This window comes from Danio rerio, chromosome 13 (genome assembly GCF_049306965.1).
Source record: "Danio rerio strain Tuebingen ecotype United States chromosome 13, GRCz12tu, whole genome shotgun sequence".
NCBI classification, from domain to species: domain Eukaryota; kingdom Metazoa; phylum Chordata; class Actinopteri; order Cypriniformes; family Danionidae; genus Danio; species Danio rerio.
In genome coordinates this window covers 243801-266379 of record NC_133188.1, presented here as the reverse complement: position 1 = coordinate 266379, position 22579 = coordinate 243801, and the positions used below count along the sequence as shown (strand labels likewise).

General features: G+C 40.1%; 1 protein-coding gene across 16 annotated transcripts in view; it reads left to right on the top strand.

Annotated features, from left to right (window-relative positions):
• vit (vitrin) overlaps positions 1–21730 on the top strand; it is an 81132-nt gene extending 59402 nt beyond the window's left edge. For 3 of the 16 annotated variants that reach the window (XM_073920423.1, XM_009307031.4, XM_068212980.1), the window contains 18 exons: positions 780–857; positions 1504–1689; positions 2452–2484; positions 4875–4913; positions 5002–5055; positions 5518–5583; positions 5691–5753; positions 7025–7099; positions 7251–7316; positions 9370–9432; positions 11468–11518; positions 11631–11663; positions 12735–12800; positions 13387–13534; positions 13694–13797; positions 16142–16368; positions 16839–17352; positions 20186–21730. In XM_073920423.1, the coding sequence (XP_073776524.1) occupies positions 780–857; positions 1504–1689; positions 2452–2484; positions 4875–4913; positions 5002–5055; positions 5518–5583; positions 5691–5753; positions 7025–7099; positions 7251–7316; positions 9370–9432; positions 11468–11518; positions 11631–11663; positions 12735–12800; positions 13387–13534; positions 13694–13797; positions 16142–16368; positions 16839–17352; positions 20186–20364 (2045 nt within the window). In that variant the 3' untranslated portion in view covers positions 20365–21730. The remainder of the gene's footprint in view (positions 1–779; positions 858–1503; positions 1690–2451; positions 2485–4874; positions 4914–5001; positions 5056–5517; positions 5584–5690; positions 5754–7024; positions 7100–7250; positions 7317–9369; positions 9433–11467; positions 11519–11630; positions 11664–12734; positions 12801–13386; positions 13535–13693; positions 13798–16141; positions 16369–16838; positions 17353–20185) is intronic. The other 13 variants (XM_073920425.1, XM_073920427.1, XM_073920429.1 and 10 more) reach the window with 13 other exon arrangements.
• Positions 21731–22579: the final 849 nt, after the last annotated feature.

The window sequence follows — 22579 nt, the reverse complement described above, 5'->3', positions numbered from 1 at the left end:
ATTTATGAATATATGGCTCTTTCTGGATTCTTGTAAATATTAAACATGTACAACAGGAGATACATTGGGAACATTGTTTTCGTTTACATCCCTCAACGTGGTCTATAGCTTTATTAGCAACTAACAACTTCAAATAACTAATAACTAATTACTAATACCTTCATCAGTCAAAGTTATTGTAGTTAATCTGCAGTTATATAGTATATAGGTGATGTCTGTGTACATGTTTAATGGAGTGCATTAGGTGTTCTCCATAGTCGGCATCATCTCTTCGCTGGTCTTGGATCTAATCAAGTGATGAGCATCCCCAGGTGGAAAGAGAAAGAAGAAAATAATTAGCGTAGCTGCTGTTCATAATGTATTTAAATAAGAGATATAACTATAACTGTGCTATAACTGAAGATAGCAGTCATATAAACAAACATAGAAACGAAGATGTAAAGCATTTGAGTATTAAATGCATTAGGTGTGTTAGAGTGTGTCCTACAGGTGGTTTGTCAAGCCCACTCACCTGCATAGAGCACACTCATGCATCATACTGTTATGTGCTGCAGTATGTGTGTGTGTGCTTTACTAAAGAGATGGGTCTTTAATGTAGTGTTGAGTTGAGAGAGTGTGTCTGAGCCTCGACATCATCAGGAAGGCTATTGCAGAGTTTAGGAGCCATAAAGGAGAAGGGTCGACCTCCTTTAGTGGACTATTGCATAACAAACTCACATTACTGATGTTTTAAACGTTGCTTACGAACTTTTACTTACAAACTTGTTTTTTTGTGCCAGTTGGTAAACCAAAGAAAGGGGTGACCTATCCATCCACGCTGGTCTTCGTCACTTCAAGACCCTCCTCAGGTAAAACAGGTAAGTGCTACTCTCGTCATCTCATGTCTAAATGTGGCTCACGCATCCATGCAAAAAAAAATAAAAAGCACTTTATTTTAAGGAACAGATCTTGCTATAAATAAACCATTAACTATTACTTTTAGGTCCTAATTTGCTGCTTATTAGTTATTAAATTTGGGTTTAGGTATTACAGTGCTTTGTAGGTATTGTAAAGTGTTTCTTTCTTAGAGTTTTTGTCTTGTTTCAAGTCCAAATATCTGAAAACTCTTAAATCAAGAAGCATTTTCTAGACAAGCACAGAATATAGTGTTGTTTACAGCAATATTGAGTCAAAATGAAGTGAATTTTCCATTAAAACAAGCAAAATAATCTGCAATAGGAGAAGAAATAAAATCTTATGTCAAAAAAAAAAAACAAGCTTATTTTGCTTAGTTTTGCGTAAAACTGAAAATTTACAGATATTTTTACAGTGGTTTTATTTTTTAAAAGAGCTGGGATGAGGGTGGAGTCCATACTTTGTCAATTAACTAAACACTTTAATCATTAAGTCATTTACAGACATTATAATGGAATTAATCTGTCTGTATAGTAGTTTGCAGAATGTCTTTAATGATGGATGTAGCTGTACAGTAGAGCAGTTCATCATTTATTCCTGTTTCCTAAGGAGAGTCCAAAGATCTGCCGTACACTACTGCATCGCTAGTGACAGAGGCTGCAGAGGCGGAGCCAAGCACCACTACAACCCCGCCCACCACCACCACCACCACTACCACCACCCCGCCGACCACGACCACACCCACCACAACATCAGCCAAACCACGGGCCACCGTTCATAGAGTCCGCGAGGCAGGTGAGCCTTCAGTCTGATGCCTTAATGAAACATCAGTCTCTGATGATCAGACGCATCCACCCGTTTGATCTGGGGTCAGTTTTTCAGTACTGTGCATCACTACTGGACCATACACCAGGTTTCCCTCTCTCTCCGTCCTCTTTCCTCAGTACTGGCAGGTTTTTACAACGATTTTGAAGCATAATATACAACACTAACCCAGACAATATATCACTACAGAATAAAAATGTTATACAGTATATAAGGTTTATTTGCGGTGGTGAATTGCATTATGGGATGTTGATCTCTGCTCAACTCTGCAGTTTAACAAAGTGACTTTTAATGACTTTTTAGTCATTTGAAACAATATAATGTATAATAAACAATATCTAGAGAAAAAAGTGTGTAAAATAGCAGTGCTGCAGTTTATTTCAAGCTTTCTGTGGTGTAATATACAACACCAGCACACACAATACAGCACTGCACACTGTTACACATGATCAGAAAAGACACTTTATACTGTTCAAGGTTAAAAGTCGTTGCAAGAATGATCAAGATCCCATAATGCACTTCAGAAGCAGAAATAAAGAATAAAAACCAATCCTACAATATGAAAGGCGTCTCTCATAATCAGATCTCTTGTCTCTGAGGATCAGATGCTCTCATCTGTTTGTTCTGGGGTCAGTTGTTTAGTATCGTCTTCAGATGAGCATCCCTGCTGGACGATACGCCTCAGCTTTTCCTCCTTCAGTGTGTAAATAAACGTGTTTCTCTCTGATCTAGGCAGCAGTCACCCGTATTTCAGCTCTCTTGCACGTAAGTCTTCGCCGCTCCCTCGTGTGGCTCCTGTGGCTGCGCTCTCGTTTCGTTTTATTCCTGCTTTCCGGGTGTGTTTCTGAGTGTTTACAGAGCTGCTGGTCTCTTAAGTGTCTCTTTGGTTTTGTGTTATTGTAGCAACCGTCTGTGTCTGATGGGGTGTGGATGGTGTTTTACTGACAATCGCTTTCTAAGTTCAATCCACTTTAAAGTCAGCATGAAGCAAGGTTTTACTTCACAGCGTGATGACAGAGAGACATTTAATGAAAACAGAATTTTATTCACCAAGAATAAAAAATGCTAAATCTGAGGGATTTGTGGTTAGAGAAACACGTTTCACAGGCAGAGCCGGCGCCAGCCAAGTGTTGATGATGATGCTGATGATGATGATGATGGGGCGTCTGTACCAACAGGGGGCGATCACACTAATGCATATAGTACTCCCAGCTTAAGATGTTGTGTTCCTTATACTTTAACGCACCATAAAACCAACAGATCACTGCTATAACAACATGCAACAAACAACTTCTTTATACAAATGAAAAACACCTAGACCTACATATTAAAAACCCATAATCATGGATAAATAAGCAAGTCTTAGATCAACAGATGTGTGTGTGTATATATTGTTGAAGCCAGAATTATTAGCTCCCCTTTTAATTTTCTTTTTTATTATTTCCCTGATGATGTTGAACAGATTCAGGAAATGTTCACAGTATGTCGATAATATTTGTTCTTCTGGAGAAAGTCTGATTTGTTTTATTTGGGCTAGAATAAAAGCAGTTTTTAATAGTGTTAAAGCCATGTTAAGGTCAATATTATTGGCCCCTTCAGCAATATTAGTGTTGGATTGTCTCCAGAACAAACCACTGTTATACAATGACTTGCCTAATTACCCTAACTTTACCCTAATTACCCTAGTGAAGCCTTTACATGTCACTTTAAGCTGAACACATCAGTTATTAACACTGTTATGATTTGAAATGCGCTGGAGAAATCTGCTCTCTGTTAAGCAGAAATTGGGGAAATATAAACCGGGTGGGGGGGGGTTATAATTCAGTGTGCGAATAATTCAGACTTCAACTGTATTTATGCATCAATTCAGAAGTTTTTCTGCTAATTCATGAAGCAAGCACATTACCACATCAACAACATCAAAAGCATGTTTAACCCTACAAGTTTATTTAACCCCTTAACTCTCGCCGCCACTTTATGAACATAGACATGAAAATGACATGTTCAACTTGAAATATTGTCAATCTTCAACGCTTTGGTGCACAGCTTGGTCTCATTTTACAGAAGACAGATGTCAGATAGTAGCTGGAGTGAAAAAGATTCAGAAAGTTAAATAGATAACAAGTGATGTGTCTTAATGTTTATCGAATTAATCAATAAATGTATGTGTTACTATAATAAACGAAATGTTCATTTTACAAAATACAAAAAAAGTTTTAGCCTAAAATTAACGATAAATAAAGCTACGTATAAGAACAAATTATATTAAATAAACTAAGTTGATATCTCTAAAAATTTGCCTTCAGTAGAATTTTATTTGGCTGCAGTTCCAGACATGACCACCAGGTTTCAGTTTACATTGGTGACATAGGGCGTCATTGTGTTTTGAGAAATATGACCTGTATTTTGTCTTACTTATGACAATAATAGTAAAGTAAACATCATATTCTAAAGTAGTACGTCACCTCTGAAATCATATAAACACTTACATGTGGATTGCTGTAGCCAAGTAATGCTTTACAACTCCTTGACTTTCCTTTTCCAAATAAATAAATAACTGTTGCTCAGTAATAACTATCAAAAATCAGCCAACAGATGTGAAAACTAGACATTTAAGGCTTACAAATGCAATATAGTTTGTTATGATTGTTTTATGTTTAGACTACAATGTTATGTTTTGAATATGTATCCTTAAAAGAACTTAAAATACGCATTCAGTAGTCTTAGACCTTTCCAACTGTATGCAGTCTGTCATGACTAGATTACGATTTAATAGCTAAAACATTGATTCTGTTCAATGAGTGAAGCAAAATTGGCTATTAAACTGTCCTAAACTCAAAGGTTGATATTTTAGCTTATTGCTTACTTTAGGAAATCAGTGCAGTAGGGTCATTTTCTTTCAGAACAGCACATTTTATTATTAAAATCTGTTTTGAATAATGGTAATCTGAATAATCTGAGGGGGTGGGTTAATAATGACACCCTGCATGGCGCCAGCAGTACAGTATATGGACAGTAAAATGACAAGCATTGATGAAGTCTGTATAAACTCAAGCTTTCATGCTGACTCTAAGGTTGCTGTAACAGTTGACTATAAGAGACAGTGAAACATGTAGTGCTTCATTACCTCTGTCCTCTCTAAACACTGCATGCAGGACAGTCTCAGAGCGTCCAGGGGAAGGCTCCCACTCAAGGTACGTCCTGCTTAGATCATCTCCACCTTTCTCACCTCTTCTCTCAGTAGTGAAAAGCTCAAACTCTAACCATAACATCTGTCTGAAGCCTTCAGAGGGAGCTCCGTCTATGCCAGTAGGTTTTTACCCCGCACAAACACAGGTAAAGCACATTATTTATCCTTTTCTTGTGATTTTCGCTCGCTGTGTTGAAGTTTTTTCTGTGTTCAAGCTATTTTGTGTCTAATAGACGTTAAAAGATCCCCCACAGTCCAAACACATGCGCTATAGGGGAACTGATCAACTACACTGGCCGTAGTGTATGAGTGTGTGTATGTGAATGAGTGTGTATGGGTGTTTCCCAGTACTGTGTTGCAGCTGGAAGGGCATCCGCTGTGTAAAACATATGCTGGAATAGTTGGCGGTTCATTCTGCTGTGGTTACCGCTCATTAATAAAGGACTACGAAAGGAAAATGAATGAATGAAAATAAGAAAAAAACAGTCAGTTTGGGAAAAAAACACTTTTGTGTGTGTGTGTGTGTGTGTGTGTGTGTGTGTGTGTGTGTGTGTGTGTGTCTGTGTGTTTTTCCAGTGATTTAGACGCAGTGTGTGTTTGTATTGCAGGTGTGCAGCGTCCAGAGATGAGCGCCACCGTCCGCAGACAGCCGGCTCCGTCAGCTCCAGCCTCAGGTTCAGCAATCCTTCATTCAGTTCAGTCTTCATTCAGTAGCAGCTGCAGGCATCAGCTCTTGCTTTCTGATCTGTTGGATGTTTTTTCATCTGCTTCACATGTTAAGGAGCGTACAGTCGAGGTCAGCCGCCATCTGAGAGGAAGCAGCACACGCCGCAGTCTAATCCCGGTGCGTTTCTGTTAGCGGCGATACACATCAACACTATATCAGCATATACTGCACTGTATGAGTGTATATTAGCACAACTGACACACCTGCACTGCAAAACATGGGCTCTTATTCACAGTTTCTAGTCTAAAATATCTAAAAATAGTTAAATCAAGAAGCCTTTTGTAGACAAGTAAACAATATTGTCTTCTTTTCAGAAATAATGAGTAAAAATAAAGTGAATTTTTCCTTAAAACAAGCAAAATAATCTGACGATGAAAAGGAAAACCTCACTTTGTTTTGACATACTTTCTCTTAGAACAAGTTAATAATGTTCACTTGTCTACTAAATGCTTTTTGATTTAAGAGTTTTTAGATATTTGGACTAGAAACAAGACAAGAACTGTGTGCAAAATATACTTGTAGTATCTACAACAGCGGTGCCCAAACTCGGTCCTGGAGGGCCGGTGTCCTGCATATTTTAGTTCCAACCACAATTAAACACACCTGAACCAGCTAATCAAGCTTTTTCTAGATATAATAAGAAACTTCCAGGCTAGTGTGTTGAAGGAAGTTGGAGCTAAGCTATGCAGGACACCGGCCCTCCATGACCGAGTCCGGACACCCCTGATCTAGAAGCATCAGGTGAAACTGTAATTAACCACTTTAGATGTTTGCAATTCTACCACATAAACACCTTGGGTTATTTTACTAGCAGTTGTACCAGTTTGTGAAACCACCAGTGATGTCAGCGAAGGGATGATGTACATCCAGCCGGTGGTTATCACAGAATACAGCACTACAGGTTTATCAGCAGCTCTCCTGAAGGGTTTATTTAGTGATAACAACCGGCTGGATGTACATTATGCTGATTATTACATGACTACTTGTCACAAAACTAAACAATTACAAATAAAACATTGATCTGAGCTGTAATCGTTTACTATTTATTGACTAATTTGCTAGTTAATTAAAAGCAAGTCAGTCCAGTTTTGCATGATGGAAGCAACAGAAAAAGGCAAAGGATTGCATAAAAGTGTAAACATCTGACCATCTTTAACCTTTTATTAAGCAAAAATCATATTTGGTAACTTCATTGACACTGATTACTATATCATTTTAACACCGATTAACACTCCAGGGTGTTCCAATACATTTTTCAGCAGGTGCCCTATAAAGATGAATCTATAATAATGCATCGTTGCATTTATTCTCAAGATCCAGCTCTACTTCAGGCCATTTGATGTCCTTTGGTAATGTATGATCAGCAGTTTCTCAATCTCCCTATCTAGTGTTTGCCAGAAGAGATTGGACGCACCCCTCGTATGCACGACCTGATTGGTTCTCTGGCAGCAGAAGGCCAACAGGTATCAGTGACGTAACTCTGCATAAACCAGCATTAAACAAGACATAAACCAAACCTAAACATGACGAGTAAATATCCATAAACAGATCATAAGTCATGCTAATCATCGTGTCTAAATCTGACATGAGGAAACCCTCACTCTCTGTGTTCAGACAGTAGCCAGTCTGTGCCCAACACAGGCTATAAGTGGAGCCGGACGAGCAGCGGTGACCCCGCAGGTGAGGATCACACACAAATCTGCTTCACATGTGCATTTCATGTGCAGGTCTGTTCTTGATGATGGAACAGCAGCATATTAATGTACACTGCAGAACATATCCAGCAGTTTCTGTATTTTGTGATTTATATTTGACTTTTCGCCTTTAGTTTATGCTGTGAGTTGCATTGTAGGATCCTTAATCTTTCTTCCTCCAACTTTTAACCTTGAAAAGTGACTTTGATGATCATTTTTAATAGTTTAAAGTGGTATGTTGTCTAAATTGTTATATGTTTTCTACTTATTTCTCTAGATATTATATTTCTTACACAATATATTATTTTAATCCACTAAAATGTCAGTAAAAGTCACTTTGTTAAACTGTAGAGTTGAGTTTTCATCATTAAATGTGGACAGAGCAGAAATCAACATCCCATAATGCAATTCACCACCGCAAATAAACAGAAAACACACAAAGTACAGGAACTGATGAAGAAGAGATATTTAACAGTGTGCGCATGTTCCTGCTGCTCATTTCTGCTCTGCATTCACTTCCTCCATGCGGTTTAAACAGCACAGGCTCATTGGGAATATGTGCTCAGGGCTACATTTCTGAGAACCCAGAAATATGTAACTTGGGTAATTATGGTTGCTTTTGTGTGCAAAACAAATATAATGGACCGGTACCGCTCACTGATTAGCCCAGTACGGACGGCTTTTCTGGTGTTTATTCTCAAGCTCATAAGCCATTGGATTGTAAGGGGAATAGTGACCACTGCTTTTGAAACTTTTAAGTTGGACCGGACAACAGTTGATCAAACTGGTCTGGGCTCAGTCTGAAGCACCGCTGACAGCCTCCATCATCCAGGTACAGTTTCTGGAGTTGATGAGCTCACTGAGCTGCTGCACCTCTAAAAGGATCTAGTGGACTCAGACACAGCTCCAAATGAAGCGATGCTGTTTTTCAGCCTTCCTAAAGCACATAAACACAGCTACTCTCTCTTAAAAAAAAACATGTTAGCCATTTAGCAATGAAGCCACCGGGCGCACAGATTGGTGTAAAATTCAGTGTTTCTCCACTGGGGGGCGATCTGTGTAATGCCATGAAATCCAGATGAAGCAAACAGGTTCACTCAGATCGACCCGTATTGGAGAAGCACTGATTTCACAAGGTTTATCATTTTTACCTGATCTCCAGTCAGTTTGAATGTGTTTTAATGAGACATTTGTAAAATGAAAATTAATAATAGCCCACCATGCCACAAACAAAATATAAAACAACTTAGAAAACCTATTGTCTTGTTGCAGACTATGCATGCACTTAATGTGTTATGACAGTAGATGATAAAATAAGATTTATAGATTATACTTTCAATTTATAGTTTGCACTATTTTTGAAAAAGTCAATTTAGTTTTTATTGCATTTACATGTTTTGACCAGCAGATGTCACTAGTGTTTGCTTCGGATCTGAATCATTTTGAGAAGTAATTGGCTTAGTGGTTTCAAATCTTCAAAAAGCTGTGTTTCTCCCATCACTAAAGCAACGTGTGCCGGAGTCTGGCAAAGATTCCAGAAACCAGATAAAACAAAACAAAAAGCCATGGTAAAAACACTCCACTTCAATGAAACATCCCAAGTCTCCTGGAAGTTCAGAGAGTATCCCGCCAATGCATAGAGACTCCAGGATGAACAACTGACAATCTGGACATCGTGCGTCTCCCTCAAATACGTCGTCACATTTTTCTCAGTTCTCAAATGTACAGCCCTGGGCACATACCTCCACTGAGCCTGGGTTGGGTTTAAATAAGCCTGTGCTGCTAGCTTTGTCATGCTGCTTATATAAATGCATTCCAATGTGCATCCCATATGAAACACACACACACACACACACACACACACATACATGTCCTGCTGGAGCGATTCCACTTTGCTTTATTATCCATGTCAGAGAGCAGGTGGTAAGCTGCAGGTTTTTCTCTTGCTAACACGTTCACATGTGCATTATGGGTATGATGATCTCCATAATGTCTTATATCCAGCTAACCGCTCTGCTACCGCTGCCTCTCTCCTGCAGTGTTTGACCCAGTGCCTGATAGAACAGAGTATGAGCACTGGCCGCATAACAATCAGCAGTTCTGTAAGTATTCTTCCACATTATTGACTTACGTGTAGACATGATTAATGTGTTATAATAGCCTGGCTCTCTGTAATGGCCTCCAGCATGGTACACTGTATCTACACTGGTTTGCTGGTTTTAGGTTGGTCTCCAAACCTGGATCAGGTGATCTTGAGCTCTTTCAACACTCTTACAATCTATGCTTCTTTATTTAAAGCTGCTTTGAGCAAATGATGACGAGCAATCCTAAAGTTTAAAATCAGCAAACACAAACACGCCCATAACCCAACAGGACCCGCCCATTTTAATTACTAGACACACCCCTTCCTGCTGATTGGCTGATTGACACTGCAGTCAAAAGTGTTTTCAGATATTGCCCAGTGAATCATTCATGGAAACTTTTCAGTTCACAAAAGATGAAGGTTTATCAGATCATAAGAAATCTTCACAATAAGGATCGCATTCTTATATTAAATATTTTAGGTTAAAGCTGAAAGATTCTTTGTGGAAATAAAATGGTTCTTTCTGGTACATTACTGCTAAATATTTTTCAGTGTAAAGCATATATATATACAGGAGTTTTCAGTTAAATAAACTGATTATTGTAGATTAATCAAGTCTATTTTTTTAATTACAAATACAGATTTTAACTGAGTTTGAAGTAAGTTTAATTAATGTGAGCTGAAATTAATTGTAAACCTTGTAAAAATGTAAGGGTGAAACAATTTTTTCACTTTGTGAAGTACAGTCGGTCTTCCAGCACATCTTTTATTAATATTTTCACTGGAATTAGGTGGAATAAGATGGAATTAGGAACAATATGAAAATAAGTTTTCTTCATACTTTATTTATTAATTTTTTGCATAAAAATGCTTCTTGTTTGTCCGAGTGGAACAACATCATGCAGTAGTCAACCTCAACATTGCTGAAATTGCCCATAATACAGCAAAATAACCTCTCTCCCACCACACCACAACCTCAAAACATTGTGCATTTCTGAGTGTGCCTCACACAGGTGAGTGGGCTTGACAAACCACCTGCAGAAAACACTCTCTTTCATCTCTCTGACACTTTAACCCACATCTGCACCAGACACTTTCCTACAATCCCTTCATATCTCTAAGATAAAAATGAAACATACGTCGTGCATTTCTGAAGTGTGCCTCACACAGGTGAGTGGGCCTGATAAACCATCTGTAGAAACTCTTCTCTCTCTAAACAATTACTCTGGTACTTATTCTCTGAGCACAAACAGATGCTTTGTATAACTGGCTTATCTTGTGTGTGTTGCCTCATCTTGTTGAACTGTTGAATGCCTCCTCAATTGTAAGTCTCTTTGGACAGAAGCATCTGCTGAATGACTGAATGTAAACAGTAAGAACAGGAGGGGATGCATTATGGAGAGAAGTGAGTGTGTGATGGAGAAGGCTGAACTACACACTTCTGTCCTCGAGTCTGCAGTCAATAGAGGCTTTGTTTCAGTCGCCCACTGCTCCTACAGCTGCTCGATGTTGGGTTTGGACAAACAGAGTCAGAAATTCAGGGACAATTTTACAGTTTCACTGAGAGGAAGCTGTATCCCCAACCATTCAGAACAAACAGTGCAAGTTAAAGGGTCAGTTCACCCAGAAACGTAAACTCTGACAATTATTCCTCTCTCTCATGTGGTTTCAATCCTCTGAGCCATCCGTTCATCTTCAGGAAACAAATGCAGATGTTTTAGATGAAACCCTGGAGCTCTCTCATCCTCCATAGACAGCACGGGTCCCGAGACCCGCAAAAACCGAAAGCATTGAGCATCATTCAGTGTCTTCAGTGTTCAACACTTTTGTGTGAGAAAAGCATGACCAGTGCTGTTATATAAATAGCAATAGTTCTGAAAGTAAACAGTACACTGGTATACTAATACAATATTAAAGCAGTATAAGACAAACAGTGGCTGTGTTTTAGAGCAGTGTCCATGGAGGATCCAGTGAGTATCAGTGTGTTTCTGACTGCCGCGGTGTCTTCATGAACCCGAAGGTCTGATTCTCATGCCCATTATTTCTGTTTTCAGCTCCTGAGTCTGAAGAAAACAAGCCTGTGCCTGAGACGAGCCACACACGAGGTCAGTCACAAACACAGATCACAAAAACACCACAGCAGATGATGATGATGATGATGATGATGATGATGAATGAGTGTGTGATGAGTAATAATCAGAGATTCCTGAATTACAGAGACGCCTGCAGAGTCAAACCCATTCGAGTCAGGTGAGGACAATAATTAATATAATGAACCAGTGAATGAATGACCGAATGAAGGAGTGAATGTATGAAGGAATGAATGTAAAAATGAATGAATGAACAAACAAGGGAATGTATGAATGAATGAACAAATGGGTTAATGAATGAATGAATGAATGAATGAATGAATGTATCAATGAATCAATGAACAAGTAAATGAATGAATGAATGAATGAATGAATGAATGAATAAACAAACAAGTGAATGAATAAAAGAACGAATGAACAAACAAGTGAATGAATGAATTAATGTATGAATGCATGCATGCATAAATGAATGAATGAATGAATGAACAAGTGAATTAATGAACAAACATGAACGAATGAACAAGTGAATGAGTGAATGAATTAATTAATTAATTGATTAATTAATTAATTAAAGAATGAATGAACGAACAAGTGAATGAATGAACAAATGAGTGAATGAATGAACAAACAAGTGAATGAATGAATCAATCAATGAATGAAAGAATGAATGAACGAACTAACGAACAAGTGAATGAATGAAGAAACAAGTGAATGAATGAAGGAATAAATGAATGAATGAATGAATGAATGAATGAATGAACGAACGAACTAACGAACAAGTGAATGAATGAAGAAACAAGTGAATGAATGAATGAATGAATGAATGAATGAATGAATGAATGAACGAGCTAACGAACAAGTGAATGAATGAAGAAACAAGTGAATGAATGAATGAATGACTATAAATGAATGAACAAGTAAATGAATGAATGAACCAGTAAATGAATGGATTATTGAATGAATGAATGAATGTACCAACAAGGTAACTTTCATAATTTAATGAAAGAATGAATGAATGAACAAACAAGTGTGTGAATGAATGAACAAAGAAGCGAATAAATGAAGGAACGAGTATAGATAGAAAATAATATAGAAATAATGAATGAGCAAGCCACAGAACAGGTGAATGAATGAATGAATGAATGAATGAATGAATGAATGAGAAATGCATACTGATATTGTAAGTGAGTGTGTTTGTGTGGATCTGCTGATTTTCTTTCTCCTCTCTCAGGCTTCACTTCTCGAGTCATGGACACCACAGCCAGAGCTCCTGAAGTCCCGTCTCAAGGAGATCCAAGTACTCTCAAACACACATCTATATTGTTTTATTATTTGTCAAATGTTTGCCAAGTGCTGTTTAACAGAGCAAGGACATTTTTCACAGTATTTCCCATTACATTTTCTCCTGGTGAAAGTCAGATTTCTTTTAGATCGGAATAAAAACATTTATATATTTGAAATGTAAAAACTGCTGTGGTCAATATTATTAGCCCCCTTAAGAAATTACTTTTTTTTAAATTGACCTTTAATTTGATTCAGCTAACTTTTTAGTCTTTAAATTGCTCTTTAAAGTGCACTTAATATGCAGAAATCACTTTAATAAGAGTTTAACCCTAGTTGTGTGTCAGCAGTGTGTGGAAATCTCCAGCCTCTAATAGTAAAGATGAATGAACTGTGTTTGCTCTGGTCAGACTTGATGCAGAAACTCTTTGATTGACATTCTCCCTTTGTCATCAGAGGGGGAAAGCCCCGCCCACTAGTGCTCATCTCTCCATCTCATTAGCATAAACAGCAGCCCTGAGTGAGCAGCAGCCGTTCCCTTTAACCTCAGTGTTTATAGCAGACAGACATTGACATCTGGCCTGGTCTCATTCTCTCTGCAGACTGTAAAGTGGACATGGCGTTCCTCATGGACGGCAGCTGGAGCATCGGGAAACGCCGCTTCAAGATCCAGAAGGATTTCCTAGTGGAGGTTTCTCAGGCGCTCAATGTGGGCGTGGCCGGAGCCATGATGGGCATCATTCAGTACGGGTGAGAGGATGAAAACTGAGCAGAGACTGAGGAGACCAGAGCGAGGATGGATAGCAGATTAATATATATATACTGTGTGTGTGTGTGTGTGTGTGTGTGTGTGTGCGTGTGTGTGTGTGTGTGTGTGTGTGTGTGTGTGTGTGTGTGTGTGTGATATAGGGATGATCCAGTGACAGAGTTCAGTCTGAAGCAGTTCTCCAACTCTAAGGACCTGAAGCCGGCCATCAGTAAGATCGTGCAGAAGGGCGGCCCGTCACATGTGGGTGAGTTTCACCTGAAGCACAGAATCAGATTCAAACCTCACACCAAGATCATTGATGTGTCAAACTTTTAAAGACGTTTGTGGATGAGTGATGCTCAGTTGCGTCTCAGACTGTTATTCTGAGGACGTTTCCATACCTATAAACACGACACTGCACAAAAAGAAACGTGATTGGTTGGTTAACCTGTCAATCATACTACATAGTAGGCTGGTCTTGACCATTCAAAGCGGCCTGAGCTCTGGATACAGGCAACATAGCTCAACCCACATTCGTGAGCCTGAAAACTCAAAATAAAGCTGAACTTACCTGAGTAAACCCACACCATCTTCATCCAGCTGGCCTGAGGAGCAGAAGTTATCTCAGGATCCACTGAACTCCAGCCACAGAAGATCTAAATCTGCGCTGGAAACTGTGGCTAAATTACAGGCTGTGAGCTGACCAGATGCCTGAGGTTTATCCAAGCTAGAGATTAGCTTTTCTCATGGCCGCATGGTTTGTGTTATAGATAGCGTCTCTTTAATATAACAGAGGGATCCAGTAAAACAGCAGCTGCCCTATATAAAGACAAAGATAGCCCGGGGCCTCGCTCTATCTGCTTTTCACAGGGAGATCTTCATCTTCTGTGGGTCTTCAGGCCTGCAGTGACCCTGCAGAGTATTCCCACATCATGCTGCTGAGAGAGATGGAGATGCAGACGCTTTGTGTTCATCTGTGGTTAAAACAAAGCAATTCCTAGGATGATTTAAATAACTCTAAATGATGTGAAAGATCCCTGAGCTGAAAATAAAGTTTTAGATCAGCGGTCCTCAACCTTTCCCAGAGATGGGTTGCGGCTGGAAAGGGCATATGCTGAGGAAAAACGTGGATGAGTTGGCGGTTCAGTCCTCTGTGGCGACCCCGGATTAATAAAGTGACTAAGCCGTGCTGTGAGGCAACAGTACTAACCACTGGGCCACCGTACCGCCCTATCAGAGAAGGCGAGGTGTAGGGATTCTTCAAGACGAAGATAATGGGAGTGGTTATTTGTAGAGTGTCAGTATCCATCTGATTGGTGTAAAATATGAAGCTGAAGCGGTGTCAGACGTGTTCAATCATAAGCTTGTGATTCTCTCAAAATTACTAATCAAATGCTCTCTAGTTTCTGACATGCCCTGCCCCCTTTTTCTCATTGGTTGTTTATTTGATGTGCTTGAGCTCAACCACTCTCACCGGCAGAGCAGTAATAAAAACAACACTCTATTGGCTGATTCTTTTAAAGGGGTGGAGCTAATATATGCCCCACCCTCTTCATGTTTCAGATGAGATTATGTCAAACCTCCAATAAAAACTGCACATTTTAAAGCTCTTCAGAAGAGCTCTAACAGTGCCGCATGTAGGATTGGCTACATCCTAGTGGTGGATCTGGGTATTACAGTCCAAAGTCTCAATATCAGAGTGGGCTCGACTCGACACAAATTTCAACACACCAAAACAAATAGCTTTTACAATGTAAAAAATGTTTAGTTTCATAGATTTAGTTCTAATTTTAGCTTAAGATTGAGGGTTCTCACAGGTCATGTATTTTCTGGAATATCATGGAATTTCCAAAGGTCATTTAAAGTCAGAGTTTTCTATTTTATGTTATGGAATATCAGGGATTTCCTGAAATATTTATGATTATTGCAGCCTAAAATGACTCATTTGCTAGCGAATTTACTCAAAATGTGATGTAAATTTTGGGGCATTTCTTGTATTGTTTTGCTGTTTTGAGATCACGTTTAAGATGTTAATTAAATATCAAACACAAATGGTGCTGAAGGAACTGGAACTGTGTCCTGACTGACTCAATTAAAAAAGAAAGCACCAATTTGCCTCATTTTGCATTAAATTTAGCAAATATTAGAGAATCTTTAAATCATGGAGAGAAACAACAGCTGTGTGTGTGTGTGTGTGTGTGTGTGTGTGTGCGCGCGCATGCGTGTTCCCTTCTGTCTCAGTGCTCTGAGTGTGTCTGTTTGTGTGTGTCTCGCTCTCTTTGTTTGTGTGTGTGTGTGTTGTTTCTATCCCCATGCCTGCAGTGTGTGTGTGTCTGCAGCAGGAGGTGTGTGTTTCCAGCTCTCCTCACTGACGCATTGATCGTTTGTGCAGCTCTGGAAGTGTGTAAGCAGCGACTGAAACAGTACAGTGATTGAGGCTGAACTGAGGCTGTTCTGTGTGTGTGTGTGTGTGTGCGCGTGTGTGTGCGTGTGTGTGTGTCTGTTCTGTGTGTGTGTGTGTGTGTGTGCGCGTGTGTGTGTGTGTGTGTGTGTGCGTGTGCGTGTGCGTGTGTGTGTGTGTGTGTGTGTTTCTGGCTCTGCTCTCTCAGGGAAGGCTCTGTCCTACATCAACAAGCAGTTCTTCAGTGATGCCAATGGGAACCGCGGTGGGGCGCCCAATGTGGCCGTGGTGCTTGTGGACGGCTGGCCTACGGACCGGGTGGAGGAAGCCTCGCGCCTTGCCAGAGAGTCCGGCATCAACATCTTCTTCGTCACTATTGAGGGCCCAGACGACAACGAGAAGCAGAACGTGGTGGAGAGCAACTTTGTTGACAAGGTATTGACATGTACGACTGATCCAGCTAGATTACACGAGCTGGATTCACTGGTCAGATACGCTACAAACACTGAGGACACCTGCTGGTTACAAGATGGAAATGCAGACGGAAATGCACAAACTAACAGTAAATAGTATGTTACTATATATATTTACAGTGATAGTTATTGTCGTTGGCATGAACGTCTCTTTAGCTTTCTCAAATAAACAAAAAAATGCCACAAAATTAATTAGGTGAAGAATAGTCAAAATTTAACACGCAAAATGCAGTGGAGTGAAAAAAGTGTTTATTGATGAGTCAAAGAGGTCTTAATCTATATTCATGTTAAATGATGAGTTGTTGTTGTTGTAATATGGTAGTCTGTATGTTTAAGTGTAGAGTTAAAGTGCAATATTATTTAATAATAGTTTTATTAATGAGGAAATTAATGATTGTGAGGAGGAATCTTGATTTGTTGTTTGTGCCCTAGGCGGTGTGCAGGACCAACGGCTTCTTCTCGCTCCCCATAGCGAGCTGGTTTGCTCTGCGTAAGGCCGTGCAGCCGCTGGTGAAGCGTGTGTGTGATACCGACCGGCTGGTGTGCAGTAAAACCTGCCTGAACGCCAACGACATCGCCTTCGTCATCGACGGCTCCAGCAGCGTCGGCACCGGAAACTTCCGCACCGTGCTGCAGTTCGTGGCTAACGTGACGCGGGAGTTCGAGATCTCAGACACGGACACCCGAGTGGGCATCGTGCAGTACACGTACGAGCAGCGGCTGGAGTTCGCTTTCGGACAGCACAACAACAAAGCCGACCTGCTGAACGCCATCAAGCGCATAAACTACTGGAGCGGAGGAACCAGCACCGGAGCCGCCATCACCTACGCCGCAGACCAGCTCTTCAGCAAGTCCAAACCCAACAAACGCAAGATCATGATCGTCATCACGGACGGACGCTCCTATGATGATGTGCGGGCCCCGGCGCTGGCCGTGCACCGTACAGGTTAGATTTACTGTCCTGGCCTCATACACACTGCATTACACACACCTCACACAACACTACAATAACACATCCTAGATCTGAATGGATGAAATATTCTTATAAGCTCTTTGTTTTCTGAATAGTTGAACGTGCTGACAACACAACCACACAAAACTCATCAATGGAAATCTAATGTATTAACCCATGGAGGTCTGAATTTGGAGTCACACTCAAAATCCACACTTTAGGCTGATATTGCTGTAACGTAATGTCCTGAAAACAAGTCAAAATGAGGCTCAGCCGTGTGCTTTTGCCTGTATGACCTCCACACAATGCCTGGCCATGCTCTCGAGGTGGTGGAGGGTCTCGGGAGGGATCATCTGTCAGAACCTGGACTGAAGTATCCATCAACTCTTGGACAGGCTGTGGCATTCATTAATGGAGCAAGATATGAAATCCCAGATGTGCTCACAAGAGGTCTGAGGATCTTATCTCGGTACCTGATGGCAGTCAGGCTACTTCTGGCGAGAACATGGAGGGCTGTGCGGCCTTTCAAAGAAATGCCACCCCAGACCATTACTGGCCCACTGCCAATCCGGTCATGCTGGAGAATGTTGCAGGTAGCAGAACACTCTCCAGGGCGTCTCCAGACTCTGTCACATGGACTCATTGTGAACCTGCTTTCATCTGTGAAGAGCACCGGGCGCCAGTGGCCAATTTGCCAAGCTTGGTGTTCTCTGTCAAATGCCAAACGTCCTGCACGGTGTTGGGCTGTAAGCACAACCCACACCTGTGGACACCAGGCCCTCAGACCACCCTTATAGAGTCTGTTTGAGCAGACACATGCACATGTGTGGCCTGCTGGAGGTCATTTTGCAGGGCTCTGGCACTGCTCCTCCTGTTCCTCCTTGCAGAACCACCTGCAGAAGCACTCCTTTAGTGGGGATGTCTTGCCAATTACCCATCAGTTCCACCAGTTGTCTGTTCCGTCTGCGCAGCAGCATGTGAGATGGGTTGTCAGTCAGTGTTGCTTCCTAAGTGTCAGTTTGATTTCTCAGAGGTGTGATTGATCTGGAGTTACATTGTGTTGTTGAAGTGTTCCCTTTATTTTTTAGCAGTGTATAAATGTACATACATTCTTAAAATGTAAATATTTAAAGGTTTCCAGCATTTAAGATTATGATGACTGTTAAATGTGTCATAAGAGCCTTGTGAAAAGGGTCCATTGCATCGGGTCCATTTACAGTTTCGATGTATTGAAAACAGCACATGCTGACGACACCTGCTGGTCAAAACAATGTCAATGCAACAAAAACTCAAGCAAAACATGGATGAACTGGCCAACAAGACACTATAAACTGATATTATATATATATATTTTACAAGAGCCTGATTAAAATGACCAGAAACTGACTCATCAAACCTGTCCGGTTATTCATCACGAGGGGCAATCTAAGTGATCCCGCATGATTCGTGTGGATTTTCTGTTATTACACACCAGTGGACAAACATTGAATTTACAACTTAAACAAGGTTAAACTGTAGACGTCTCAGAGATGTGAGCGCGGTCAGTGTGGGATTCTGGGTAAAAGCTTGAGCAGTGGCTGCTTTATGGGAATGTTTTTCCAGAACCAGCGAGGATGTTGATTCAGAAACACATCCAGGGTAAATCTCATTAAACACTGACGTTCACTGAGCCACACATTCTGCACTCTGATTAAACGGTGCTGAACGATGAAAGTCCTTTACCTGTTTCAGAGAACGCTTTAACAGAGGACGTTCAGAAAAATACCATACATCAGGGTACTAATGAAACAGAAATGCAGAGAGTCGCTCCAGCTGCTGTCTCACTTTTCCCAAAACTTACACCGCCTCCACTGCACTCCTGAGTGTTTCCTGGAATCAACACAACATCTGCACTGTCAACTTGTGTTTTTGTGTGTTTATGACTCAACCGTGTGTGTATTTGAACTTACACATGCAACACTGTCAGACAGTGAACATTCTGCATCTGACAGACAGAAAACATGCATTGAGAGTTCACACTGACACGGCTTTATGAAGGAGACGGAGGTTTCATTTGACTCTGGAGTATCTGAGCAATGGCTCCTCTTCTGGAAAGGGGGCAGAGACTTTAGATCATTCTTATTAAGTTAAACAGTTTTTCTGACTGGAAATGCCCCAAACTGCTCCCAAGACAAGAGTCGTCATTGTCGGAAATATATATATATATATATGCATATACACACAGTGCAGAAAATGCTTTTTTGCTTAAATGTTTTTTGTTTGTAGTTGAAATATCTAAAGGTCTCTGGTTCGAGCCTCAGCTGGGTCAGTTGGTGTTTCTGTGTGGAGTTTGCATGTTCCCCTTGTGTTGGCGTGGGTTTCCTCCGGGTGCTCCGGTTTCCCCCATAGTCTAAACACATGAGTGTGTATGGGCGTTTCCCAGTGATGGGTTGCAGCTGGAAGGGCATTCGCTGTGTAAAACATATGCTGGATAAGTTGGCGGTTCATTATTACAGGAATTCCCTGATTAATATAGGGACTAAGCTGAAAAGAAAATGAATGAATGAGGGATTTTCTTATAGACAAGCTAAATAATCTGGCAGTGAGGCAGGTAAAATAATAGTACATGTGTTTTTGTGTTCTAATATGATTATTCTGCTCCCCCACTGATGCACCATTTAGCTGGTTTTAAGGGAAACTCACTATTTTTTAACAGATTAGTATTTTCCCCAATATCAGCATTATAGCACTAGTTGTGTGTGTAGGAGCAGCTGTGTGTGTGTGTGTTTGGGTCAGCTCTGCTCATGTGTGTGCTGTGTGTTTCTCTGCTGTGTCTCCGCTTCTCCAGGTGTGATTGCGTACTCTATCGGTATCGCCTGGGCTGCGCAGGACGAGCTGGAGTACATCGCCACTGACCCCGACAGGGAGCACTCCTTCTTCGTGGACGAGTTTGACAACCTCTACAAGTACGTTTCTAAAATCATCCACAACATCTGCAATGAGTTCAACTCACAGCCCCGAAACTGAGGCAGCAGACCCCCGTCAGCACACAGACAGAGGCAGAGACCCCCATGAAGACCTCGGAAGAGGAAGAACTTTCCACAGAGGTTATTTTACAACTTAAAGAAGACCCACACGAACAAATACATCAGTGTCTTATAGTAAATACTGTCTTTAAACCATACCTTATCGAAGAACTCAATTACTGTAGCTGTTGTGTTACCATGACAATTATAGTCATTTATGTATTGTGGTGATTCTACAGTTGCTATGGTAACACAACAACTACAGTAATTGATCTGTTGTGGTAATTCTACAGTTGCTATGGTAACACAACTACTATAGTAATTGATGTGTTGTGTTGATTCTATAGTTGCCATGGTAATGCAACAACTAAAGTAGTTGATGTGTTGTGGTGATTCTGTAGTTGCTATGGTAACACAACAGCTATATTAATGGATGCGTTGTGGTGATTCTACAGTTGCTATGGTAACACAACAAATATATTATTATAAACAAATAACCCAACACTGTAGTTTTCTACAAGTATATAGGGCATACTATACTACAATACACCACAGTTTACGGAAGTGAAGTATACTACAGTGTTTATTAGAGTTGATCAGTTCACTATAGTTAATACGACAGTATGCTGGAGCACTCATTCAGTTACTGAATATACTATAATATATACAGTATAGTGCACTTCACTATAGTATGGTTCAAAAACACTGCAGTATTTACTGTAAATGACTATAATGTGGGAGTGCAGTGGAAATGTTGATGATGGCAGCAAGTGTGTGTTCAGTGATGTTATGTTAGCATGATGGACTTTACGGTTTCTGTCAGTAAGAGAAAACACACGCTTACAGCTTTTGCATACTATTTATATTTTACATGCTGAACACGACCAAGCTACATAATGAAAATTAATTGAGTCAATGTTCATATTGAAAACCTATAGCTCATTTCCATGCATACGTATAAAATCCCAACCAAAGTGTGTCTGTTATTAGTGAATGAAACATATTAAATGTTGACTGAATGTTCAGGAGCTAATGTGGAGCGTTAAAGCATGCTGGAACTGACGGATTTACAAGACACTTTTCAGTGCACAAAGCTGAATATTATTGCAGATACGTTCATAAAAAGCAGATTTACAGAAGAGTTCATCTGCAGGAGAATCTCAGACGCTCCTGTTCTGTGCTTTTACAATGATGATTGACTGTTCTGACTGATCCTGAATACACATCTACAAAGTATTGTTCCCTCTTGTCAGCTTAAAATTCATTTATTATTTCCTTTTTTTGTATTTGTATATAGAAAATTGCTTGTATTTGTAAGACAGACATAACTGATGACATATTTTTAATAAAACGATTACTGAAAACCAGCACATTGATGGGTTTGAATTGAAATATATTGCTTAACAAGGGTATGTGTGTAATTTATTATGCTATTCAGAATAAAGTAGAACACAATGGAATGGATTAGACTGTAGTAGAGTATACGGGTATAGAATAATATAGCACTGAATACAAAATGAATAGAATATAGTAAATAAAGGAATGGAAAGGAATAGAATGAAGGTGGCACAGTGGGTAGCACTCAAGAAGGTCTCTGGTTTGAGTCTCGGCTGGGTCAGTGTGTGTTTCTGTGTGGAGTTTGCATGTTCTCCCCGTGTTGGCGTGGGTTTCCTCCGGGTCCTCCAGTTTCCCCCACAGTCCAAACACATGCGCTATAGGGGAACTGATGAACAGCTGTAAGGGATGATCACATTAATATGGCATATTTTTTGTGAAGTAGAAGGTAGAACAACAACAGGCCTAATTTTTAACATTACTGTGAGGGTAAATATTAATAATACTCTGTATAATTACTGTTTCAACATTCATTCATTCATTTTTTTTCGGCTTAGTCACTTTATTTATCAAGAGTCGCCACAGCGGAATGAACCACCTACTATTCCAGCATGTTTTACACAGTGGATGTAGCTGCAAACCATCACTGGGAAATAATAAAATTCAATGAATGGGTAATATAATAAATGATATAATTAATTCTCGTTAATTCTCTCTGAGGGATGTAAACAAAAATAGTGGTCCTATCATATCTCCTGTTTTACTTTTTTATTACTGTAGCTTCAGATAATCCAAAAAGAGCCACATATTGATAAATAATGTTATGAGAGCTGTTTTAACATTACCTTATGGTTGAATTGTCTCTCGTTACGGTTATGAAA